We start from the raw sequence: 21,524 nt of genomic DNA on the forward strand, positions 1-21,524 counted from the left end.
GGCTCTGTGCTGACTGCCAGCTCAGAGCCTGGAGCCTGTTTCAGATTCTGTATCTCCCTCTCTCTCTGACCCTCCCCTGCTCATACTGTCTCTCTCGCTCTCTCGGAACTAAACATTAAAAAAAATAAAAGCTCCTTTTTGGTTTTTAATATTTTACCAAATATCTAACTAGAAGGATTATTTCTTAATATATGTATATGCATATATATATATATATATATATATATATAATTTTTTTTTTACTCGGAAGGAAAATTTGTTCCCTCCTTGACAATAAATAAAGGCAGGATGCTTCAAAACCATGATTAAGTACACATAACCAAAAGCAGAAACTTGCCCATTTGGGAGCCTCTGGTTTTAAATCACTTATACCCAAGCTAAGCAAGAGACAGGATCAGGTCCCATCTCTGCTACAAACAAAAATCAGCTCAAGACTACATGGAGAGCCAGAGGCCTTGCTCACCCCATGCACACAGGGCCAAACGGAGATGCTCGCAGCAGCACATGCAGGGCTCTGTCGCCCATAGGTGATGCCACATCCTACAGCACTGGCTAGAAGATCATGCCAGTGGGGTACAGATCAGCTGTGGGGTACAGAGAAGGACCAGGCTCCCTGCCTTTCCAGCCAAACCGCAGATGCAAAGAATCATCTACACCCTTTGACCCTATGGGCACCATTTCAGGGAGCTCATCATAGGATTAATGCTTGCATACACTACATTTTCAGTGTCAAAAAAGGGTTGTGGTAATAGGCTACATTAAAAATACCAAAGAACCCCAAAAGAAGGTGTATTTTGTTTTGTTTTTTAATGTTTATTTATTTTGAGAGAGAGAGAAAGACAGGGTGGGGGAGGGAGGGGGAGAGAGAGAGAGGGAAAAAAAGAGAGAGGGAGGGAGGGGGAGAGAGAGAATGTCCCAAGCAGGCTCCGTGCTGTCAGTGCAGAGCCCAACAGAGGGCAGGACTCGATCTCATGAACTGAAGATCATGTCCTGAGCTTAAATCAAGAGTCAGATCTGGGGCGCCTGAGTGGCTTAGTCGGTTAAGCGTCCGACTTTCGCTTAGGTCATGATCTCGCGGTTCGTGGGTTCGAGCCTCGCGTCAGGCTCTGTGCTGACAGCAAGCTCAGAGCCTGGAGCCTATTTCAGAGTCTGTGACTCCCTCTCTCTCTGACCCTCCCCTGCTCACGCTGTCTCTCTCTCTCCTAGAAATAAATAAAAATATTAAAAAAAAAAAAAAGAGTCAGATCTTTAACTGACTGAGCCATCCAGGCGCCCCCCCCAAAGTATTTTGTATGAAGACGTTGTTGACAACATTATCTAATAGTATAAAACCGTATCTCTTCCATCAGGGCCCAGGGGAAAAATGTCTTCCACATCCAATTGCCAGGGAAAACCACACAACTGGTATTTTATCTTAAGGACACTATGTACTTCAGAACTGTTGATTCTCTCTGCCAGGACTAAGTAGCTTAGAACAGAATATACCTTTATTAAATGTATTGGGATTCAGGTTTACAGTTCTGGGTACAAACTACCTGCCTTTACAGTCTACTCCAGGTTAACTGCACCTTGACCTACCTGTCCATTTTTACCTTACCCTATAGTTTTTTTGTAAACCATCTCTCTTTTTGAAAGCAGAGTAATAAGTATATACTAGAAACTCAAGATACATCCCTAGGGGGGAAAAAAAGTCCATGCCAACTGTGGTTATAGGGAGACTCTCTCTCCTCTGGTTCCCAAATCTCTGTATTGTGTGACCTGCCACACTTTTACAATAAAAAATGCTACTGAGGTGCCTGGGTGGCTCAGTCGGTTAAGTGTCTGACTTCAGCTCAAGTCATGATCTCGTGGTTTGTGAATTCGGGCCCCGTGTTGGGCTCCATGCTGACAGCTCAGAGTCTGGAGCCTCCTTCAGACTCTGTGTCTGAAGACTCTGTGTCTCCCCCTCTCTGTGATCCTCCCATGCTCATGCTCTAATAAAAACATTAAAAAAACTTTTTTAATGCTATTAAAACCCGACATCAAATGGCAAACACTAAACTCCAGTTGTCCTCTAGCAAAGGTTAGAAAGTGCTAAGGGGATGCTCTCACCCGCAAAGGCAGATTAACTGGGACCAGGAAGGAAGGAAAGCAGAGGGTACTGCAAGAGCCACTGGGGTTGGGTGACTGAACACGTGTTTTCTATGGCATATTCAGCTGTGCCACAGTCTGCTGGTTTTATTCAGTGAGCTAAGCTTAGGTAAACCCAGTGAAACCTCAGCATCTGGGCATGGGTGGTTGAATCCTAACCACCCCCAATTCATATGTTGAGTCTTAACCCCCCACTATCTCAGAATGTGACCATATTTAGAGACTGGATCCTTACAGAGGTAACTGGGCTCTAATTCAACATGTACTCGTAAGACGGGACACAGGATACAAACACAAAAGGAAAACCATGTGAAGATACTTGAAGAAGAGCGGCATCTACAGGCCAAGGAGAGAGGCCTGGAACAGATCCTTCCTTTGTGGTCTGCAGAAGAACCAACTATGTGACACCATGGTCTGGAATTTCCAGCTTCCAGAACCCTGAGGGAATAAATGTACTAGTTTAAGCCACCCAGTGTGTAACTTTGTTAATTTAGGTGGTCAGCAAGTGGCTGGCTCCCACATTTGACATGCATTCACTCATTTATTCTGCACTATAATGTTGAGACTGCGGTGCTATTTTTGTTCCTGATTTGGGATCAATCACCTGGCTCTATGTTTTATATCACACTGTCCACATGTGAGAGATCATCAAGATGATCTGGTCAGACATCCTCATGTTACAAATGGGAAGTCTGATGCTCTGGAAGCTCAGGAAGTTGTCCAAATAAGCAGCTGGATAAACACATTAAGATTCCCTTTCCCCAGTCTTGCATTCTACTCACCAAAATAAAGTATCTTAAAATGGATGGGGATGGCTTAAACCAGAGGACTGGATCTCACAAAGACAAAGTAGGCAAGGCCCCACAGGACCTTTAGAGAATCAACATCATCTACCTGTATGGTATCAATACTGAGGAGAGAGGGGCACCTGGGTGGCTCAGTTGGTTAGGTTAAGCATCCAACCCTTGATTTCGGCTCAGGTCATGATCTCACTGTTCATGAGCTCAAGCCCTACCTGGGCATGACAGCGTGAAGCCTGCTTGGGATTCTCTCTCTCCCCACCCCCCCACCACTCTCTCTCAAAAAATAAACAAACATTAAAATGAATAAACAAACAAAAACACTAAAGAGAGAAACCTGCAGTCACTAGATGTCTATCTCCCTGAATGTCAGGGAACTGGCACTGCTCAGTGGTCAATGTGGCAGGAAGATGATGCTCAAAGCTACGAGATCACAAGTACGTGAATGAACCCTGTGAAGCAATGATAGTTAGGACACCTGATGCAGTGTGACCTTGGGTAATCACCTTCTCTTTCTGACCTTCAGTTTTCTCACATCGAAAACATTAATAGGAACCATATGTGGACATCTATAACCTTCATGGCAAGGCACAACTAATCTGATCTCTAGAATGGCCCCAGGGTATGTTCTCCCTGTAGCAATCTTCAGAATGCACTGCTCAGATCTCCCCCCAACAGTTGTCAGGCTATAAGGGAATGCAGGGAGTTGACAGCCTCCAGCTGCCACCTATGGGATCCATCACAGCTTTTACCCTGACACCAGTCTCCCCAGACTGCCAGTCAATGGCTGGTCATGGTGGGCATCTTAGAGCCAGGCCATTTCTGCCCCTTAGACTTAGACTTCTTCTAATGAGCAAACTTGGCTGGCTGAGACTTCCTCAGAGATATGCTACCATCTAAGGCTCTTCTCACTCAATCATACTTTTTTCCCTCTCCTTTCCCCAGCACTAGAACAGTACAGATTGAAAACTCTCCTGCCTACTCCTACTCCCTCTCCTTTATCCTTCACTGTCATTTCCCCCAATAAATCTCTCGCACAACTAATTCTGTCTTGGTATCTATGTCCCATTTTACAGATGAGGAAAATGAAGCAATTAACATGATGAAAATTAGATAATTAGGATCCAAACCCACATCTGATTCCAAAACCCAAGTTCTTAACTTATGGTTTAAAGAACGAAGGAGAAAGTGTGCGGATACATCTTGCAAAAGTAATGCTATAGAAATTCATGTGATTATTAGCAAAATGCAAAGTAGTACATGGTATCAGGAAGCTGCTCCAACATTTATTAGCAAAAGGACATTCAAGAGAAGAGCCTTTTAATCTTATCCTCCCTATTTTATGAATGACAAAACTATCATTGAACCTGCTTACCTCACAAGGTAGTTGTTACAATCAAATGAGACTCCTTCTCCAAGAAAGAGTGGAAGATTCTGCTAACTGCAAAGGGTTATGCAAGCATGTAGGGGCAAAAGAAAAATGGCCCTAAACCTGACAAACTCTATCAAAGGGAATAGTGTCACTTCTCTTTAAGTCCTCAAAATACGGGAAATGATTATAGGATGGAGAAAACAAAGAGCAAAGTTAAATATTCCAAATGCCTCTTATTTATGCCCACATCATCACACCTAGAACAGTGCCTGGCACACACGAGGCACTCCATAAATAACTGTTCAACAAGGACTTCAAAAAGACCTCCAATTACTATCTTTCTGTGCTCCAACAGAGAGGCACAAGCTTCCCCCATAACCTCATGTGGAAACCAGGATACCTGGCAGTTCATGTTGTCCTCCGCCTCAATGAGCTTCCCACGATACACCTCGCCGGTGTTTGTCTCACATGTCACAATGTGACCCTCAGCCTCGTGTAGGACTTTAATCGGCACACCAATGGACATCTTGGCAGGAAAAGAGTTCTACAGTGAGAGAGACATCAGTTAGTTCATCTTTCAGAGCCTGAGAAGTCATGTGGCACATATCATGCCTCCCTTAAAGCCTGACACACCATCAAACTTAATAAGAATGCCAAAGCTGCCATTCTGTACAAAAAAAAAAGCTTAACTCCTAGTTTGAGGAACCTATGTGGCAAAAAATGCAATATGTGGGATGGGGAAGAATGGAGGGCTGGAGAAAGGGAAAGCTAATGCGATGAGAAGAAAGTGCCTTCCACCTCCCTTCCTGCTACCATATGCCCTTTTACCTTCATCGAATAATTAGTAACCAACACTGTGTGTATACACAGTACATTAGGGAGTTGAGATGTACATGCCATACAATGTTTCTGGCAACCCTGAGTTGTGGATAACACCATTTGGAGAACCCATGATATAGATCTGAGTTAATACAGTAGCCATGGTCCACATTTAGCTATTTAAATTAAACTTAAAGTGAAATAAAATGAAAATGAAGCATTTACTCCCTCATCATTCAAATTAGCCACATTTCAAGTGGTCAATGGCCACATGTGGCTAGTGCTTACAGTACTAGGCAGTGCAGTAAGGACCAAAGGACCGGGCAAATCTAGAAGAGGCTGTGCATTTAATTCAACCCATTAAGTACCCTTTGACCCTCCACTTCATCAAGGTTAAATAAAAAACAATGTGTTCACAAAGAAACAATGAGCCATAAGCAGGAAAGGCCTGGTGGAAAAACATAATCCGGGCAACCACCTGACTTGACATAACTCAAAGAGACAAGCAGTAGATTTCATATTCCCAGGTGAGCAAGTACTGAAGGTTGGAATACATCATATGTGTTCAATAGAGGAAATGGAACGTTAGGTTAGGAAAGACAGACACCCTTGGTGAAGAGCCTTAGGAGTTTGATTTTATGCTGAAGACAGTGGGGAACTACTGCAGGATTATAGGTAAGGAATGAACCAATATAAAAGCTGAAACACTTATAAAATGGTTCAGCTTTTCTTTCCCATACACAGTTTATAAGCAAGGAAATTAGTTTTTGTAACACTATAGAAAACACTGAGAGGACCAGTGCCTGAAAATGAGATTGGAGGCAGAGATGCAAACAACTTTGAAAAGAGTTACCCAGATAGGACTTGGGCAAAGGAGGCAGTTAGCCAGAAATGATTCCAACACTACTGCATGTATGTCCGAAAAAAAACACAGCCTGGAAAGGTACAGAACGCGAAGGGCATGTAAACTTGGGGAAACGCTAACGAACTCACTTCCAGGCGCTAGCGAGGCAACGCTGATGTTTGAGCGACCTGGGCTTCCCACTTTTCTCCCTACCCAAGCCTCCCAGAGCTCCTCGGCAGCACGTGCTTCTCCAGCCCCAGAACCCTCACAGGTGTTTCCGTCTACCCTCGCCTGCCCCAGGCCTCACCTCACCGGCTCCGGCCTACTTTTCTTTTCCGGTACGGCAGCAACTCCAGCCACTGCGAAGGTGTGAGCCAAGGAATGGCGGGTCCCGCGCTCCCAGAATACCACGCGTTCCCAAAATGCTGCGCGCAGTGCCCGCCCCCTTCGTTTTCTTAGTGGTGAGCGCGGTCTTGCCTCTGCTTTCCCTCACCCTGCCGGCTGGGAAACATGGACTCCCGTACGATAGTTCCGGCCCCGGAAGAGAGGGCTGGTGACCAGACCCAGGTGTCGCCGGAAACACTGATCGTAGGGCGGCAAGGGGGTGTACGGGACTCGCGTTTCCAAACACCGCACACCAGGGACAGGATGGACTACGAGGCAGGAATCTGGGGCCTGGGCTCTCGTATCGGGGGCAGCAGGCGGAGGGGCCGAGGGCCAGGACCTCCCCTCACAATTTAGCCTTTGGAACCCGGCACCGCCAGGTAGGGGGAGCCTTCAGCAAGGCGAGGTATCTCACCGTACAAGTAGAGAAACAGGTATAGCGAGTAGAGCTGGGACCGGCCCAGCGCCGTCCCTCAAGGGAGTCGAGGCAGTGTTAGGGCTTTTGGAACCCCGCGGTGTACGGGTAAGACCTGGCCTTAGGTTAGCAAATTGCAGCTGGGAGTTTGCGAAAGTGAAGAGTCTCTGGGGAACCAATGCTCGTGGAAAGGCAGGGCTTCAAGGCCCCGCTCAGGAAAAGGGGCGGAGCTTCCGGGGAACGGAGGCGGGAAAGGGTCTGCGTGATGTGGTGAAAGGGGCGGGGCCACCAGGAGCGGACACTGCCAATGGCCTGGACCCGCGAGGATCTTGAGACTGGGACCTGTAGGAATAAAAGTCAGGGGAGGGGAAAAGAAGGGGAAGGGCCTCCTTGAGGCAGAGAAGGGGTGGGGTTAGTGAAGGGGCGGGGCCTGAGCCTTAGTCTGGAAGGGGCGGGGCGGGGCTTGGGGCGGCCCTGCCACCGCCTCCTCTCCTCCCCACCGCGGTGGCGGTGGCGGCGGCAGCAGCGGCGGCGGAGGAACCTGACACGCTCCGGCCCCACTCCCGCCTCAGTCGAAGGCGAAGCTGCAGCCAGCGCCGGGCGGGGGCCATGGGCGCCCCGTACGGCCCGGGTCATGAGGACGGAGGCGGAGGCAGCGGGGCCGCCGCTCGAGCCCGGTCAGTGTCTCCCCGAGGGCCCAGCCCTCACCCCGGGGAACGAGGGGGACCCCGCCCTAGCGCGGGCAGGGTCTGGCTGCGCGACCTTGGGCCGACCGCGGCCACGGGCCGAGCTGTAGGGCTTTGAGCGACACCTGGCCAGGTGTATACACTCCCGCGTTTGCCGCTTACACGCAGCCCGGGTCATTTGGAATTTCCTAATACTCCTAGGACTGGGACCCCAGTCAGCTCTGAAAGTGGTCATGGTGGGAGGGTCCTGGTTTTGGGGCAAGGGCGGCACCTTTCCCAGAAGCGAAAAGCCCTTCTGGAACCGCCTTAGGAGATCCCGTCCCCTCCCGGAACTCTGGGGTAACTGAGGCCTAGAAGGGCAGGGAACTGGCTGATAGCACAGAGCAATGGGTGTGCCCCTTACCCTGACCTCCCAGACTCAGCGTTTTGTCTTACAGTAGCTCTTGACCCTCTGGTTCCTTCTGCCCTCAGGTGGCCTGAGTTCCTTTGGGGCAGAAATCAAGACTGACGTTTAGTGCCTTGGGCCTCAGCTTGCTTCTCTGAGTGGGGGAGGGGAAAGGCAATGATTCCTGCTCTTAGAGTTGATGAGAAAGAGAAAATGCTAGTAAACTCTGAGATGTGCCAAGAGCATGTGGGACATCAGGGAGCTTGGGGTCATAGCCAGGGAGTGGTCTCTTTTGTGAATGCAGCAGAGCATAGGGTCTGATGCCATCCTGGGATTTGCATCCCTTCTCTTCCAGTTATCTAACTCTCTAATCTTGGATCAGACACTTGCCTTTCTTGAGTCTCAGTGAAGTAATGGCTCACATTTATAGGGAGCTTTCTCTGTGTGGGCATTGTGCTAAGTTGTTTACATGCAGTGCCTTATTAATCCTCACAAGGACCCTGTAAAGTAGGTTACCATTGTTACTTGCACTTCTGCACACAAGCAGATAGAGCTGAAAGGAGTTAAGTATCCAGGACCAATGAGCTGCCTGAAGCCATGCCAGGGCCTAACAGACAAACCCTGTTTCAGGTGGGACAGTCCCTTGGCTCCAGTCATCAACATCTGGCAGCAGTTCTGGACTTCAAAGGCCTTGCCTTCCCTTATCTCTCCACAGGAGTAGCTCTGGATCCCTGCAGGCTAACCTGCCCATGCCAAGACTGGAGATGGCCATGTGGGAGTGTTTAGCCTTGCAGGGCTTTGAAATCAGGGGTTCTAGGGACCAGGGCAAGAAGAGGAAGGGCACAGAAGGACCCTAGGGAGCAGCCGTCCTGTATCACATTTACAGCTGGGAATAGGGGAAGGCACAGACAGAGTCAAAGCCTGATCAAAGATGACCCAGCTAGCCAATGCCAGAGCCCGGGCCACAGAGTGAGGAGGGAGCCATGAACAGAAGGCCATAGTCGAAGCCAGGGTCGGGGGAAGGAGGAGTGTTGGAGCATTGCCATGACAAGTAGGCCTGGGCATCTCAAGGGATAAGGCTTTTCTGGAAAAACACCTTCCATTCATCAAGCATGTATGAGTATCCAAGGGCTGGGAGAAGGCAAATGTAACCCTGTCCCTGCCTGCCCCTGAGGTTTTCTCAGTCTGTCCAGTGGGGAAGGCAGGCATGATCACCTCAAATACTCCATACTGAAGGTCTCAGAGAGGGAAAGAGGCCAGAGCATTTGGATATTCAGAGATGGGAGATAACATTCCAGACTAAGGGATTTGCAAGAGCAAAGGCTGGGGAGTAAACAGCCTGTGTAGAGAGAAACAAAAAAGTAGTTTATTGACACAGTGAAGGGTTCTTTAAAAATTTTTTTTTAAATGTTTTATTTATTTCTGAGAGAGACAGCATGAGCAGGGGAGGGTCAGAGAGAGAGGGAGACAAGGAATCCGAAGCAGGCTCCAGGCTCTGAGCTGTCAGCACAGAGCCTGATGTGGGGCTCGAACCCACAACCGTGAGATCATGACCTGAGCTGAAGTCGGACGCTTAACCAACTGAGCCACCCAGGTGCCCTCACAGTGAAGGGTTCTTAAAAAGGGACGCATTCCACATAGAGGAGGGCACCTGTGGGGATGAGCACTGGGTGTTATATGGAAACCAACTTGACAATAAACTATTTTTTTAAAAAAAGGGAGATGCATTCCACCGTGAGAGAACAGCACCCTGCTAAGTGTTCTCTCTCCACTCGGCCCATTGCAGGGAATTTTTTAGAATATGAATCTGGAGGGCAGGACTTGGGACTTAGTGTTCTCAAATCAGAGCACACATTGAGGGCTTAATAAGTTCATTACTTCTGACAAATATTTATTGAGTTACTGCTAAGCAGCGGACACTAGGCATTGGGAATAACTGAACAAGATTAGCTAATTCTTTGTCCTCGGGAAGCTTATGATATTGTGGGGAGATGGAGTAGCTTTATCTTATTTTTATTTTTCTTATTAATTTTGCTAAGTACTGTGAAGGAAACAAACAGGATGCTGGGAAGGGGGTCCCCCTCTCCCAAAGGCATGGTCAGAAAAATCCTCTCAGAGGAGGAGCATTTGAGCTGGGACCTGCATGACAAAAAGGGGCAGCCTCGAGAACTGCAGGGGAAAGAAAGTCCCAGACAGACAGCTGCACTTGCAGAGGGGTGGAATGAAGCTTGATGGGTTCCCAGGGTAACTGGAACTGGGTACATGAGGTGTCAGGGCCAAGGTGAGGCTGGTGGGGCCCAGATTGGGCTGGGCCCTGCAGGCCATGAAATGGGGTGACGACTTTATTCTTCTAAGAGTAATGGGAGCCTGTGGATGGGATCCCTCTAGCTACTGTGTACAGATGGGAGAGGAGCTCGGGGTGGAATTTGGAACAGAGGATAGGCAGAAGTCAGACTGCACTGAGCCCTCAGAACTGAATCCATGACAGTGGGAAAAGGCAAATGTGGGAAGGCCTTGAATGATGGCCTGGGTTCCTTTTAGAGGCTTCTGGAGTCATGGGGAGGAGGGAACAAAGCCTCGACACGGTTGGGCTCAGTGCGCCAGGCCCCCCCTGGATGGAGGGCAGCATTCACGTCAGCACCTGCAAAGCGCTTTACACACGCTCTTGCCCTGAGTGCTCATAGCACTCTCCAGACTGGCGTCTGTGGTGGTCATTTCATAGAGGAAGAAGCAGGCCAAATGCCTCTCTCAAGTGACTCAGCCAACAAGAGGCCTGTACTCGCCCACACCATCCTGCCATCCCGACACCCTGCTGCTTGCCCTTGGAGGTGAGGAATGGGGAGAGCAAGGCCAATTTTAAGGCAGTGAAGGAGCAGTCACTGGTCCCTGCCTCCTGTGCAGCAGCTCAGCAGGGCACAAACAAGCTCAGTGCAAGGGTCCTATGAGCCAAAGTGTGAACTCTGGCCTGGCAGCGTGCAGAAGAGGGAAAGGGTGTGGCCAGCCTAGGATTAGAGAAGACACCTGGCATCTTGGTGAGACCTTGAAGGCTGGGGAGGGTTTAGACATAGAGTAGGAGCTTGGAACTCACTCCAGGCAAGACACTGTCCAGACAAGGCCAGCGGGTTGAAAAGCCAGGGCCCTTCTGGTTGCTATATGCAGTGGGAGCCAGGGCTGGCATGGCAACCCAGCTTTTCAGGCAGCTCTGCCCAGACAGTTCATGGGTTCAAAAGAGACCCCAGAGACCCCCAAGATGAGGAAACAATGTGGGCTGGGTTTTCACATGTTGAGTGGGTGTCATGAATGAGCAGTGAGTAATGATAGCTGAAGGGAATTCCCTTCCATTTCTCTAGACTCTGAACTTTGTCCAGATTTATGGGATCCCAGAATAGGGTTCCAGTAGGCCACCTGCCAGCTGATTTATGGGATCCCAGAATAGGAGGTTCCAGTAGGCTACATGCCAGCTGGCCCCCACCCTACCACTTCAGTGCCTGCTGTTCCCCTCTGTCTTCCATTCCCTGACCCTCACCCTCTAAGGCATACCCCCACCATTTCCCGAAACTAGCCCTCTGATTTTCCCTAACACTTGCTTGTTTTTGCTGACCACCAGGACAGGGATCTGTTTATGTCACTTACCACCACATCTCCAGTTCACATGCCAGGTGCTAGGCTCTTGGGAAATATTTGTTGATTGAATGACTGAATCAGATCAAAGTCCCCCCCTTTAGAGATAGCCAAACTCAATCCAGCAAGAAGAAGTCGTTGCTCAGCCCACAGCCACGCTGTGACAGAGCTGGGGCTAAAATGCTTAGGTTGTGCCCTTTCTGCTCCTCCACACTGGATGGCAAGAATAGACTGAGAGGTCACCTAAGGTAGCGTTGCACATACACAGATTACATGACAGTCTCCCTTCTTTCTAACCATGGACTTCACACTTTGGTGGCCCTGGGGGCGTTGGAGATAGGCAGACCTCCAGGGGCCTCATGAATTCAGACATGAATATCTGTTGAGCATCTCCCAAGGGCCTGCTCTGTCCCAGCCTTCTCAGAGGTCCCACCATAAAGAGTGCCCTAAAAGAAAGGCCTGTGGGTCTGTGAGTGCAGGTAGTGGGGGGCTAGGCATGATGGAGGCAACGTGGAGAAGTGATATCCAAAGGCAGGAGTTAGGTCAGGCATCTGGGAGGCCAGGAGAGTTCAGGCAGTGGGAATAGGTGTGCAAAGGCCCTGGGATCACAGCAGGTGAAGGTTCTGCCTAGAGGTAGGCCTAGTGAGGATGAGGGGAGGCAAGAAGGCAGAGGGTGCTGGGGCAGCAGCCATGAAGACATTGTCCTAAGAGATGCAGGAACCAACCCATTGCAGGATTTTGTGCAGGGCTGACCTACTCTGACTGATTGTTCTGGGGAGATTACTCCTGTTGTAAGGAGAATGGATTGGGGCACCTGAAAGGCTGTTTACCAGCTTCTGAACAGTCCCTACAGGATCTGAGCAAGAGCCAATGATGGTGGCTCCAACGGAGGTGGTGGTGACAGGCACAGTGCCAAGAGTCTGTGACCTCCTTGTGTTTCCACACAGGAGACTTTGTGCAGCTGCCCGTGCCCATCATCCAGCAGCTCTACCACTGGGACTGCGGCCTGGCCTGCTCCAAGATGGTGCTGCGGTGAGTGCACAGGCCTAGGCCCTCCCCATCCATACCATCTGCTCTGGGTGGAAGGAGAAACAGGGAGAGACCTGGGTGGGATTCATTATCCACATGGCTGTTCGTGGTTGAGCTTTACAGGAGGCCTAGCTTTCATCCAGACTTGGTTCCATCTACAAAAGCAAGCAAAGGGTGGACTAAGCCTTCCAGGTATCAGCTCTGGGGATAGCCAAGGAAGACCCAGGTGCCCAGGCCTGGCTCACAGAGTGATCCCATGACTGGACATGGGACCTTCCATCCTCAGGCTCCCAGAAGACTGTGTCACTAGGGAGCTGACTGTTGAACTAAAGCTGTGAGAATATTACAGGAACCTTGGCCATCAGAGCATAGAGGGACTGTAGTGATCTCCTTGTAGGAGATTTCTCAGGCAGTTCCGGGAACCCCAGAGCAACCTCTCCCTTACCTATATCTTGGCATTCCAGGGAAGATAGTGTTCTACAAAAGGGTTCTGTGTCTAAAACTTAGAAAACCACTAATGTGGTCCAAGCATCTTATCCTAGAAATGAGGCTAGTGAAGCCAGAGTGGTTGGCAACTTACCCAAAGTCACACAACCTGCAAGCGACTCAAGAAGCAGAATCCTCAACTCTGGGGCCAACATAGTACCCCAGGCCTCAGGTTGTGCCCAAGAAGTAGGCAAGATGTAGCATTATGACAAAGGATGGAGCCTTCTGAGGGCGTGGGAGCTCTGATAGTGTCTGATGGGCCCTTGGGAGGAGGGTGACCTCAGCCAGCTTGGCAAGCCAACCTCAGCAGCTCCTCTGTCCATAGGTACCTGGGCCAGCTGGACGACAGTGAGTTCGAGAGTGCCCTGCAGGAGCTGCGACTAACTAGGAGCATCTGGACCATTGACCTGGCCTACCTAATGCGACACTTTGGCGTGAGACACCGCTTCTGCACTCAGACCCTGGGCGTTGACAAGGGCTACAAGAACCAGGTGAGCACCGTCACCCAGGTCCAGTAATTGAAAAAGAGTGTGGTCAAGGCTTGGACATCCGAGTGTGTAAACAGGTGTGCAGAGACTGGGGAACAGCAGCAAATATCCAGTGGGCAGGACTTTCGAGGCAGTCAGACCAGGTGACCTTGAGGTCTAACCTGCCCAAAGCATCTAAGCAGTGAGACTCCTGCTCCCTGCCTTTGAGAGCACTTGATGATGTGCAGAAGAGCATCTCAGGCTGCCTTCATGTGTCCCTGTGAGGCCAGGGCGTCTGAGCATGTCACTCTGACCTCACCCTGCTCCCACTTGCCCATTTTCTTCCTTGTCACAGGGACAGCTGTCTTCAAGCTGGATAATTGCTATTCAGGAAGAAAAACTAAAATGCCATCTCTCCTATTTTTTCTTTTTGAAACAGAATGCCGACATAGCTTCACCATTATACCAATGTACCCCCACCCCCCGACCCATGTAGTTAGAGCCAGTCTTGTCTGCTGCAGAGGCACATGTTGGCCCAGGCTCCCAAACTTGGCAGAACAGGTCTCTCCTGGCCTTGCTGGAGAGTGGCCAGTGCCAGTCAACCTAACTCTCTTTTGAACCTTCCAGGCCAGGGGAAGAAGGCTAATGGATCTGGCTTGATCACTGTGGCTGCAAGGCAGAGAAAAGGACCCAAGAACAGGGTCTCTCCTGCCCCCCCCTTGGAGGCTCTAGTCCTCTCAAGTCCCCTACGGCAAACAAAGTATGTCCCATGAACCTCACCTTGCTGAGCCAAGCCATGGAGGAGCATCTGGGTGGGCTCAGCCACCCCTTTTGCTCATTTACCACAGATTCCCACTGATGTCCATGGGGTCCACGAGCCCAGGGATGACTAGCCTTGCTGAGGGAGCTGACCTGAGCTCAGCTGCCTACCCATCTCCTGAGCATCCTCCCCATGCCACTGTGTGGTCCTGTGCATTCTGCCAGCCATCCTGTCAGCTTAGGACACATGCAGCTTTCTGCCCACCTGTGCTGCATGTACCTTCTCCCCTAGCAGGCCAGGCTCCTACCCTCTTTCACCATCTTTAACTCCATAATATGCTCTTTACTTCATCCAAATGGGGCGAGGGCAGCCAGGACAGGCATCACCTCCAGCCTGCCCTTCTCTCTTTAGTCCTTCTACAGGAAGCACTTTGACACAGAGGAGACCCGGGTGAACCAGCTGTTTGCACAAGCCAAGGCCTGCAAGGTGCTGGTGGAGAAATGGTGAGCCTCCCCTTACTCTTCCTTGCGTGCCTACTCACCCACATATTTACTGTGGGGGAGTCCTTAGGATGGCATACAGGAAAGGCTAGGGACTTGGCAGTCAGGCAGAACTGGGCTTTCCTACCCAGAACCTTGGCCAGTTCTGAGGCCAAGGGCACAGACTTGGCCTCCTATGCCTTACTGTTTCCATTCATAAAATGGGGACATGTGGAGCTACATGACCTACTGGACACAAAACTCTGGCCTCGGGTGGATCACAAGCAGGGGCTAGAGGAACAAGTGAGCAAGACAGACTCCACCCTGCCATCTGGCTGCTCATGGATGGTAGCATGAGACAGAACACAGGAGCCCTTAATGAAGGGGTAAAGCCTAAGGAACATACCGGCGCCGTGAGGTAGAATAATGGGACAGCCCAGTGTGTAGGGTCTCTAAGGAGGCCTGACTCTCAGATCTCCCCAGACTACTGTGACTTTATGTGGGTCTCCCCCTTCTCATCTATACATGAGGAACACAATTCAGGCAGATCCTGGAAGCAGCTTGCTCAGAATCTAATGACTTTCTTCTCTAGCCTCAGGTATCTTAGCTTCAATCCTGTCTGGGCTCCCCTGGACCACTCCTCTGAGGTCTTCCTGTTCTTTACAGACTTATGTTTTCATGGTTAACATAATGTTACCGCACAATAGGTACTTGGGAAAATGGGAAAAGTCTCCACCCATCCTTCAGCCACATGAGCACACGTTGGAAGGAAAGGAACAAATGTTTATTTAGTGGCATCTGACACATGCTGTCTTGTTGATTGGGAAGCTGGTGCAGTCCTCATTCCTCAGGTGAGGAAACTGAGGATGGGAAAATAGCGTGAGCTGCCCATGGTCACCCTCAGCAACTCGGCCATGCTGTGATCCACACCTGGCTCTTCCACACCCAATTATTCTGTGAAGCACAGTGCTCTTTTGGAAGCACGGTGCTCTTATTCCAGCCTGGCCCCCGCTTTTTCCCTGTAGTTGAAATCCCGTTCTTGTACATACCATCGGGAACTCAGCCAGTTATTTCATTTCAAAGACCAAATGGAAAAATGGCATCTTTCCCCAGGCTGAGGCAACCAAACCGAAGTGCCTTGTGACTTGGCCATGGGCTGGAGTTGGACCAGGCCACGTAGCACTAATGCTGCCACTCCTGCGGAGACTTGCTGAGGAAGGAGGCCCCTAGCCTAGGGAACTCCACAGCCCCTCCCCCTCTGGATTCTTAGTTTGCATTTGCTGCCTTCTGTGGGGCATTAAATGGGGCAGGGCCTGATGGTCTGCCTCAGGGAGTGGCTGGCTCTGCTAAACTTGGGTGGGAGGTCCCCTGGAAAGCATTGCTGACCAGCCCCTCATGGGCAGCCCCGTCTGCCACAAGGAACCTTAGAGAAAAGAAAAAAAAGAATAGTCCTTTCAGAGAAGCATGTGGTTTTATTTCTTTTAAGGGTTTTGGGTTTTGTTTTTTTTTTGAGTTTTGTATTTATTTATTTTGAGAGAAAGAGAGAATATGAGTGGGGAAGGGGCAGAGAGAGAGGGACAGAATCCCAAGCCAGCTCCATGGTGTCAGCGCAGAGCCTGATGTTGGGCTTGAACCCACAAACTGTAAGATTATGACCTGAGCCGAAAATAAGAGTCAGACACTTAACCTGCTAAGCCACCCAGGTGCCCCGAGAAGCAGGTGGTTTTAAAACTGACAAAGCTGGGGCGCCTGGGTGGCTTAGTCGGTTGAGCGTCCGACTTTCGCTTGGGTCATGATCTCGCGGTTCGTGGGTTCGAGCCCTGTGTCGGGCTCTGTGCTGACTGCCAGCTCAGAGCCTGGAACCTGTTTCAGAGTCTGTGTCTCCCTCTCTCTCTGACCCTCCTCTGCTCACGCTGTCTCTCTCTCTCTCCTAGAAATAAATAAAACATTTAAAAATTAAAAAAAAAAAAAAACTGACAAAGCTAATCTTGGCTAAGATTTTGGGAATTAAATTGGACTAATAGCTTCCAATGTAAACCACATATGGTTTAGGGTAAATGATCAAGGAGGGTGCTCAGCAAAAAAACTTTACTAGCCAAGGTGGGAGGTGGGGTCCCATGTGTCAATCCAGTGGCCTTTGACAGGGGCTCATCTAGAGCTGACTTCCTGCCACCCCTAGAAGGACGTGGCAGGGTCAGCTGGTCCTTGGGCACATTGAGACCTCTCCCACCTCCTGTGCTGGTACCATGTTAATTGTGGGCTGAGCCTGGGCCATAGTGACAAAGCAGGATGTTCCTGCCTGCAAAGAGCTCAGGAGGGAGGGAAGATGAGCCGTGTCCCCAGGCTTTTGTGATCCAGGCAGGTGTCCGCTTGAGAGACGGGGAAATGGGGCCCAGTGGTGCCAGCTGACCCTCCTCCTGCCCACAGCACAGTGAGCGTGCAGGACATCCAGGAGCACCTGGCACAGGGCCACGTGGCCATTGTGCTGGTGAACTCTGGGGTGTTGCACTGCGACCTCTGCTCCAGTCCTGTCAAGTACTGCTGCTTCGCCCCCAGCGGCCACCGCTGCTTCTGCCGGACCCCTGACTACCAGGGCCACTTCATCGTTCTGCGTGGCTACAACCGGGCCACTGGCTGCATCTTCTACAACAACCCAGCCTATGCCGACCGTGAGTGCTGGGTGGGCTGGGGACAGTAGGTGGGACAGGCTGCATTCATAGTCCATTCCCCATGATTACTTCTCATTCAAGACCTCCCTCGTTGCCTTCTCCCAAAATCTCTGCTCCTCCTGGGCTCCTGTCATCTGTGCTGCTTCTCTGGCCATACAGAGCAGCCACAACCCTGAGCCATACCAGCCTCCACACCCTGGTCATTGCCACACCAGGCCAGGCCATCTCCCTCCCACACCGCTGGCCAGGGCCCTGCCTCACTCTAAATTCTGCAGTCCCCCACCCCGGCCCCCACCATCTCCCTCAATCCAGCCCTCCCAGGACAGCCAGCAAGCAGAGAGGAGAATCTGCCCAGTTCCAGCTCCTGCTCCAGATCCAGCAAGGGATCCCCACAGCCCTGAGGACTGGGAAGGACTGCCTGACTCTAGTGGACTTACCCCATATATCCTCAAGCATGTATCTTCCCCTCTCTGGGCCCTACCTTCTCCGTCTTCGAAACTGGGGAAGGGTCAGAGAATGAGCTCATGAAGGCTGAAATAGGCAAAGAAGGCTTCCTGGGGGTGGGAGACTAGTGGCAAAAGGTGACCAGGCAGGTGGGCCATGGTCAGATCCCCCCCAGCTCCCCTGGGCACCAGCAAGGCAGGTATACCCCCCTCTACCTGCTGACCCCACTCTGCCCTTCCTGCCCTCAGCAGGAATGTGCAGCACCAGCATCAGTAACTTCGAGGAAGCCAGAACCAGTTATGGGACAGATGAGGACATCCTCTTTGTCTACTTGGACAGCTGACGGCGGGAGCCTGGTGTGCCCAGGCCCTCACACCCCACCCTGCCACACCCTAGTCGGGCCCACTCAGGAGGCATTGGCCCAGGCCCAGAGCTGCTAGGGCTTGGATGCAGAACTGCAGCCTTGGCCCATGTGACAAAGCCCCAGGAAATTGGAGCCCGAGGCATGCCTGCTTTGTCCACCAGCATTGCGTGTGTCATCATGCCACTTACCCTGCACACCTGCTGGTTGCTGGAGGCCTCCACAGAGACTCTGAGTAGAGCCTCCCCCAGGACCCCGGGCCTTACTCCAACCATGCCCAGGGGACTTCCAGCCCCATGGGTGTCTTTGTTGCCTGAGAACCAGACCCTGGTGGAGGATAAGCTTGAGCCCATCTCCCCACAGACCTGGGGGCTGAGCCCTGGAGATGCCGCTTGTCAGGATGGGATCTGTGTGTTTGGAGATGGTGTAGCCAACCCTGGCTCTCAGAGCTGTGGACTGTTCCAGGCCTTGCTGGGAACTGCCCTCCCCCCTGACCCCCAGAAGTGCTATAGACTTCGTGTCCTTTGGTGGACTCTGCCACTCCTTCCTGCCTCCCAGTGGACCCAAGTTCCTGTGGCTGGTTGCCAGGTCTCTGGGCCCTGAGGAAAGCTGGGCCTCAGGCCAAAAGGACCCTGAACCTCACCCCTCACCCTGCACCCTCCAGGTACTATAGCATTGTAGGGTGGAGGGCCTTCAGGGGAGTAGACAGGGTCCTGGCTCAGTGCTGAATGTACTCTGAGAATGCCTGGCCCTGAGGGCCAAGAACAGCCTCCTGAGTCCCAAAGAACCCATGAGGCCTCCTGACACTAGCCTAAACCCTTACAGTGGGGCCCATTCTCTGGGTATGGGGAGCCCCAAGCCTCACAGGGCTGGGTGCTGGGGTGCTAAGGCCTGCACTCCTGAGGCAATGGTGGGGAAGCCTGAGGCCTCCCACCCACCCTAGTGTTCATGCCAGGACCTTTTGCACAGAATGTTGGGTCTCTTTTTCTTGACAGAGAAGGGTGGTGCCTGCCCAGGATCACGCAGCACTGCACATGGCATGGATGATTTGGTTTTTTTGAGATTTAAGCTTTTACTTGTGGGGAGTGCGAGTCACCCTCAAGTAAGACAATAATAGTGAGATTCAGGTACTTTGGAACCACTGACACCTCTCTTCGTAGGGCAGATAAGCCAGCCCAAGTTCTCTTTCAAAGAGAAAGGGACTCACAGCTGGTGGGCTGAGTGCCAGGTCCCCTCACCTTATAGACAAAACCCGGCCATCAGTCTGGGGAGAGTATGTCCAGGACAGTGGCGGGGCTGGGTCTTGAACGCAGGTCTGCACCTAAAAACTAAGGGAAATGGATCATTCCCAAAAGGGCTGAGGACGCCCACCCCTCATGAGCAGTTGCTGACAAGGGAACAAGGCTGTCACAGCAGCCATACAGCAGCTGCCATCCCTCTGGACCGCAAACCATGCTCAGCATCTGCTCCTGCCAGCTGGCTGGCACCTCCCCACCATGGCTGCTCTGAGGGGCAGAGATGGGCCCTGTTTATGAGGACTGTCAGACCACCCAGCCGAATTGCTCCTCGACACCAGATGCAGCCTTTGGCCAAGAGGGAGGCACTATTAGCTGGTTAGCTAACAGGTCAGCCACCCTGGTTTCAGAGACTAGTGTTGCCTTCAGACTGGTCTCATCTCTTTTGCCTTAATGCTGGGTGGCCCAAGATCCCAAGGAGCTCTGGTTTCACACCCAGGAGTACCATGTGTGGCAGCTCTGGGGTTTGGGTATTCTCAGGAAGGTTCTGGCTAAAACTGTGGTAAGAATAGATGCATCAAGGAAAGCAATGAGGAAGCCAAGCTTTGGATGACTGGTGGCACTGTCATGGAGGGCAGCCTCCACGGAGAGTGGTCACAGCACCTGTCCATCGTGCAACATTTAGAAACAGTCTCTGGGCAGGCCACAAGTTAGAGGTCACCCATCTGGAAGATTAACAAGAAAGCTACCTGTGCCTGAGATGGTGCCATCTTCCTGGGGAGGGTCATGGGGGCAGGATGCAAACCACGCTATGTTGTGTTATTGCACACATCATGGAAACAGGGCTGGAGGGAGGCCAGACTTCCAGAACTTCTGCCCATAACATGTGGCACCCATGACCCCTGTCCACATGCTGGGGGCCCAGAGAAGCCACACAGTTGGTTTTGTTCACTCCAGCCACACAGGGACAAAAGGGATCTTTTGCATTGCAGAGATTTTCTACATATATATATTTTGTTTGTAACGAGCCATTCTCAATAAACATTATTCTCACTGCAAAATGATGGCAGCTCCTGGCCCCCCTTTGTGAATTCTTGTTTCCCTCCCAAATTCTCAGCATGAGCACATGTGAATCCAGGTCCTTGGCCTGCCATACCAAATTTTCACTGGGACTAGAATCATGTTTACTGCTTTTCAGTTCTGCCCCCCTCTTGATACTCATATAGGGATTAGGTAGGCAGTGCTAGAAACGGAAGGGCCTCAGAGCTGAGCTTGACTGTGGTTCTTGAAGAGGGCATGGAGGGCACACAGCTTTGGGCAGGAGGGTCTGGGGGGTGGTGGAATTGAATGAGGGAGACAATGGGGCCCACTGGCAGCAATAGAGGGGGGAGCCTTGTGGGCAGGACTCCAGCCCTTCTTGTATCATCCACCCCCAATCAGCAGCTCCCCTTACTTGGTAGCTATTGGGCTCTTCTAGTGTTACATTTGATAAGCACTCTATTTCTTATAAAAGGAAGTGTTTGTAAATCCTGCATTATCTGGCAGCCTCAGACCTGCCCCAGGTCCCACAGAGAGCTAAAAGAGCCAGAGCAGGCTTCTCAGGTAGGGTCCCAGTCTCCAGCCTGTGCTCTCATCCTGACTGACTGCTGCCCTGCTCCTCCTCAAGCCCCACACTGAAGGGATGTATTAGGTGTTCTGACTGAGGTCTTGGACCTTCTCCAAACTGGAGAACAGCCCTGTAGACATACCTTCAGTCAGGGAATTGAGCAGCCAAGGACAGGATGCCCAGCTAGAAGATGCCAGGCAGCACAGCAGGTATTCTGCAGGTGTAACTAACACCTTTCTGTGCTTCAGCAGGAGCCCTCTGCCCATTCTAGGGGAAGGGGCACTATCCTAAATGCACATAACATGGTTGGGACAGGCATGGGAAAGACTGGCTTGGGGCCTCTGGGTGGCCATTGAATACAATGATGGGAGAAAAATGACAATGAGGGAGATGTTGAACAGGGACAGATGTGGGTGAGGTGGTGAGAACTGGGTAGAGTTGGCTGCTCAGAGCATGCAGGGTGAGGATAGAGGTTCGACATGCTGGACCATCTGCTTCCAGCCTCACTGATAGGACTGTTGGCCACAGGCTT

General features: G+C 51.2%; 1 protein-coding gene across 3 annotated transcripts; it reads left to right on the top strand.

Annotated features, from left to right (window-relative positions):
• Window positions 1–7,273: 7,273 nt before the first annotated feature.
• Window positions 7,274–20,454, top strand: GUCD1 (guanylyl cyclase domain containing 1). Of its 3 annotated transcripts, none has more exons than XM_039222161.1 (6): window positions 7,274–7,441; window positions 12,404–12,488; window positions 13,297–13,462; window positions 14,610–14,701; window positions 17,105–17,346; window positions 18,039–20,454. In XM_039222161.1, exons 1-6 carry the CDS (start codon window positions 7,399–7,401, stop codon window positions 18,131–18,133), a joined length of 723 nt encoding a protein of 240 aa, XP_039078092.1. In that variant the 5' UTR covers window positions 7,274–7,398; the 3' UTR covers window positions 18,134–20,454. The 3 variants fall into 3 exon arrangements, with proteins under 3 accessions (XP_039078092.1, XP_039078093.1, XP_039078095.1); XM_039222162.1 differs by having other exon boundaries at window positions 18,042–20,454; XM_039222164.1 differs by lacking the exon at window positions 7,274–7,441 and adding an exon at window positions 10,474–10,663.
• The last annotated feature ends 1,070 nt before the right edge of the window (window positions 20,455–21,524 follow it).

Source organism: Hyaena hyaena, unplaced genomic scaffold, assembly GCF_003009895.1.
Source record: "Hyaena hyaena isolate Hyena2069 unplaced genomic scaffold, ASM300989v1 scaffold_1080, whole genome shotgun sequence".
NCBI classification, from domain to species: Eukaryota; Metazoa; Chordata; class Mammalia; order Carnivora; family Hyaenidae; genus Hyaena; species Hyaena hyaena.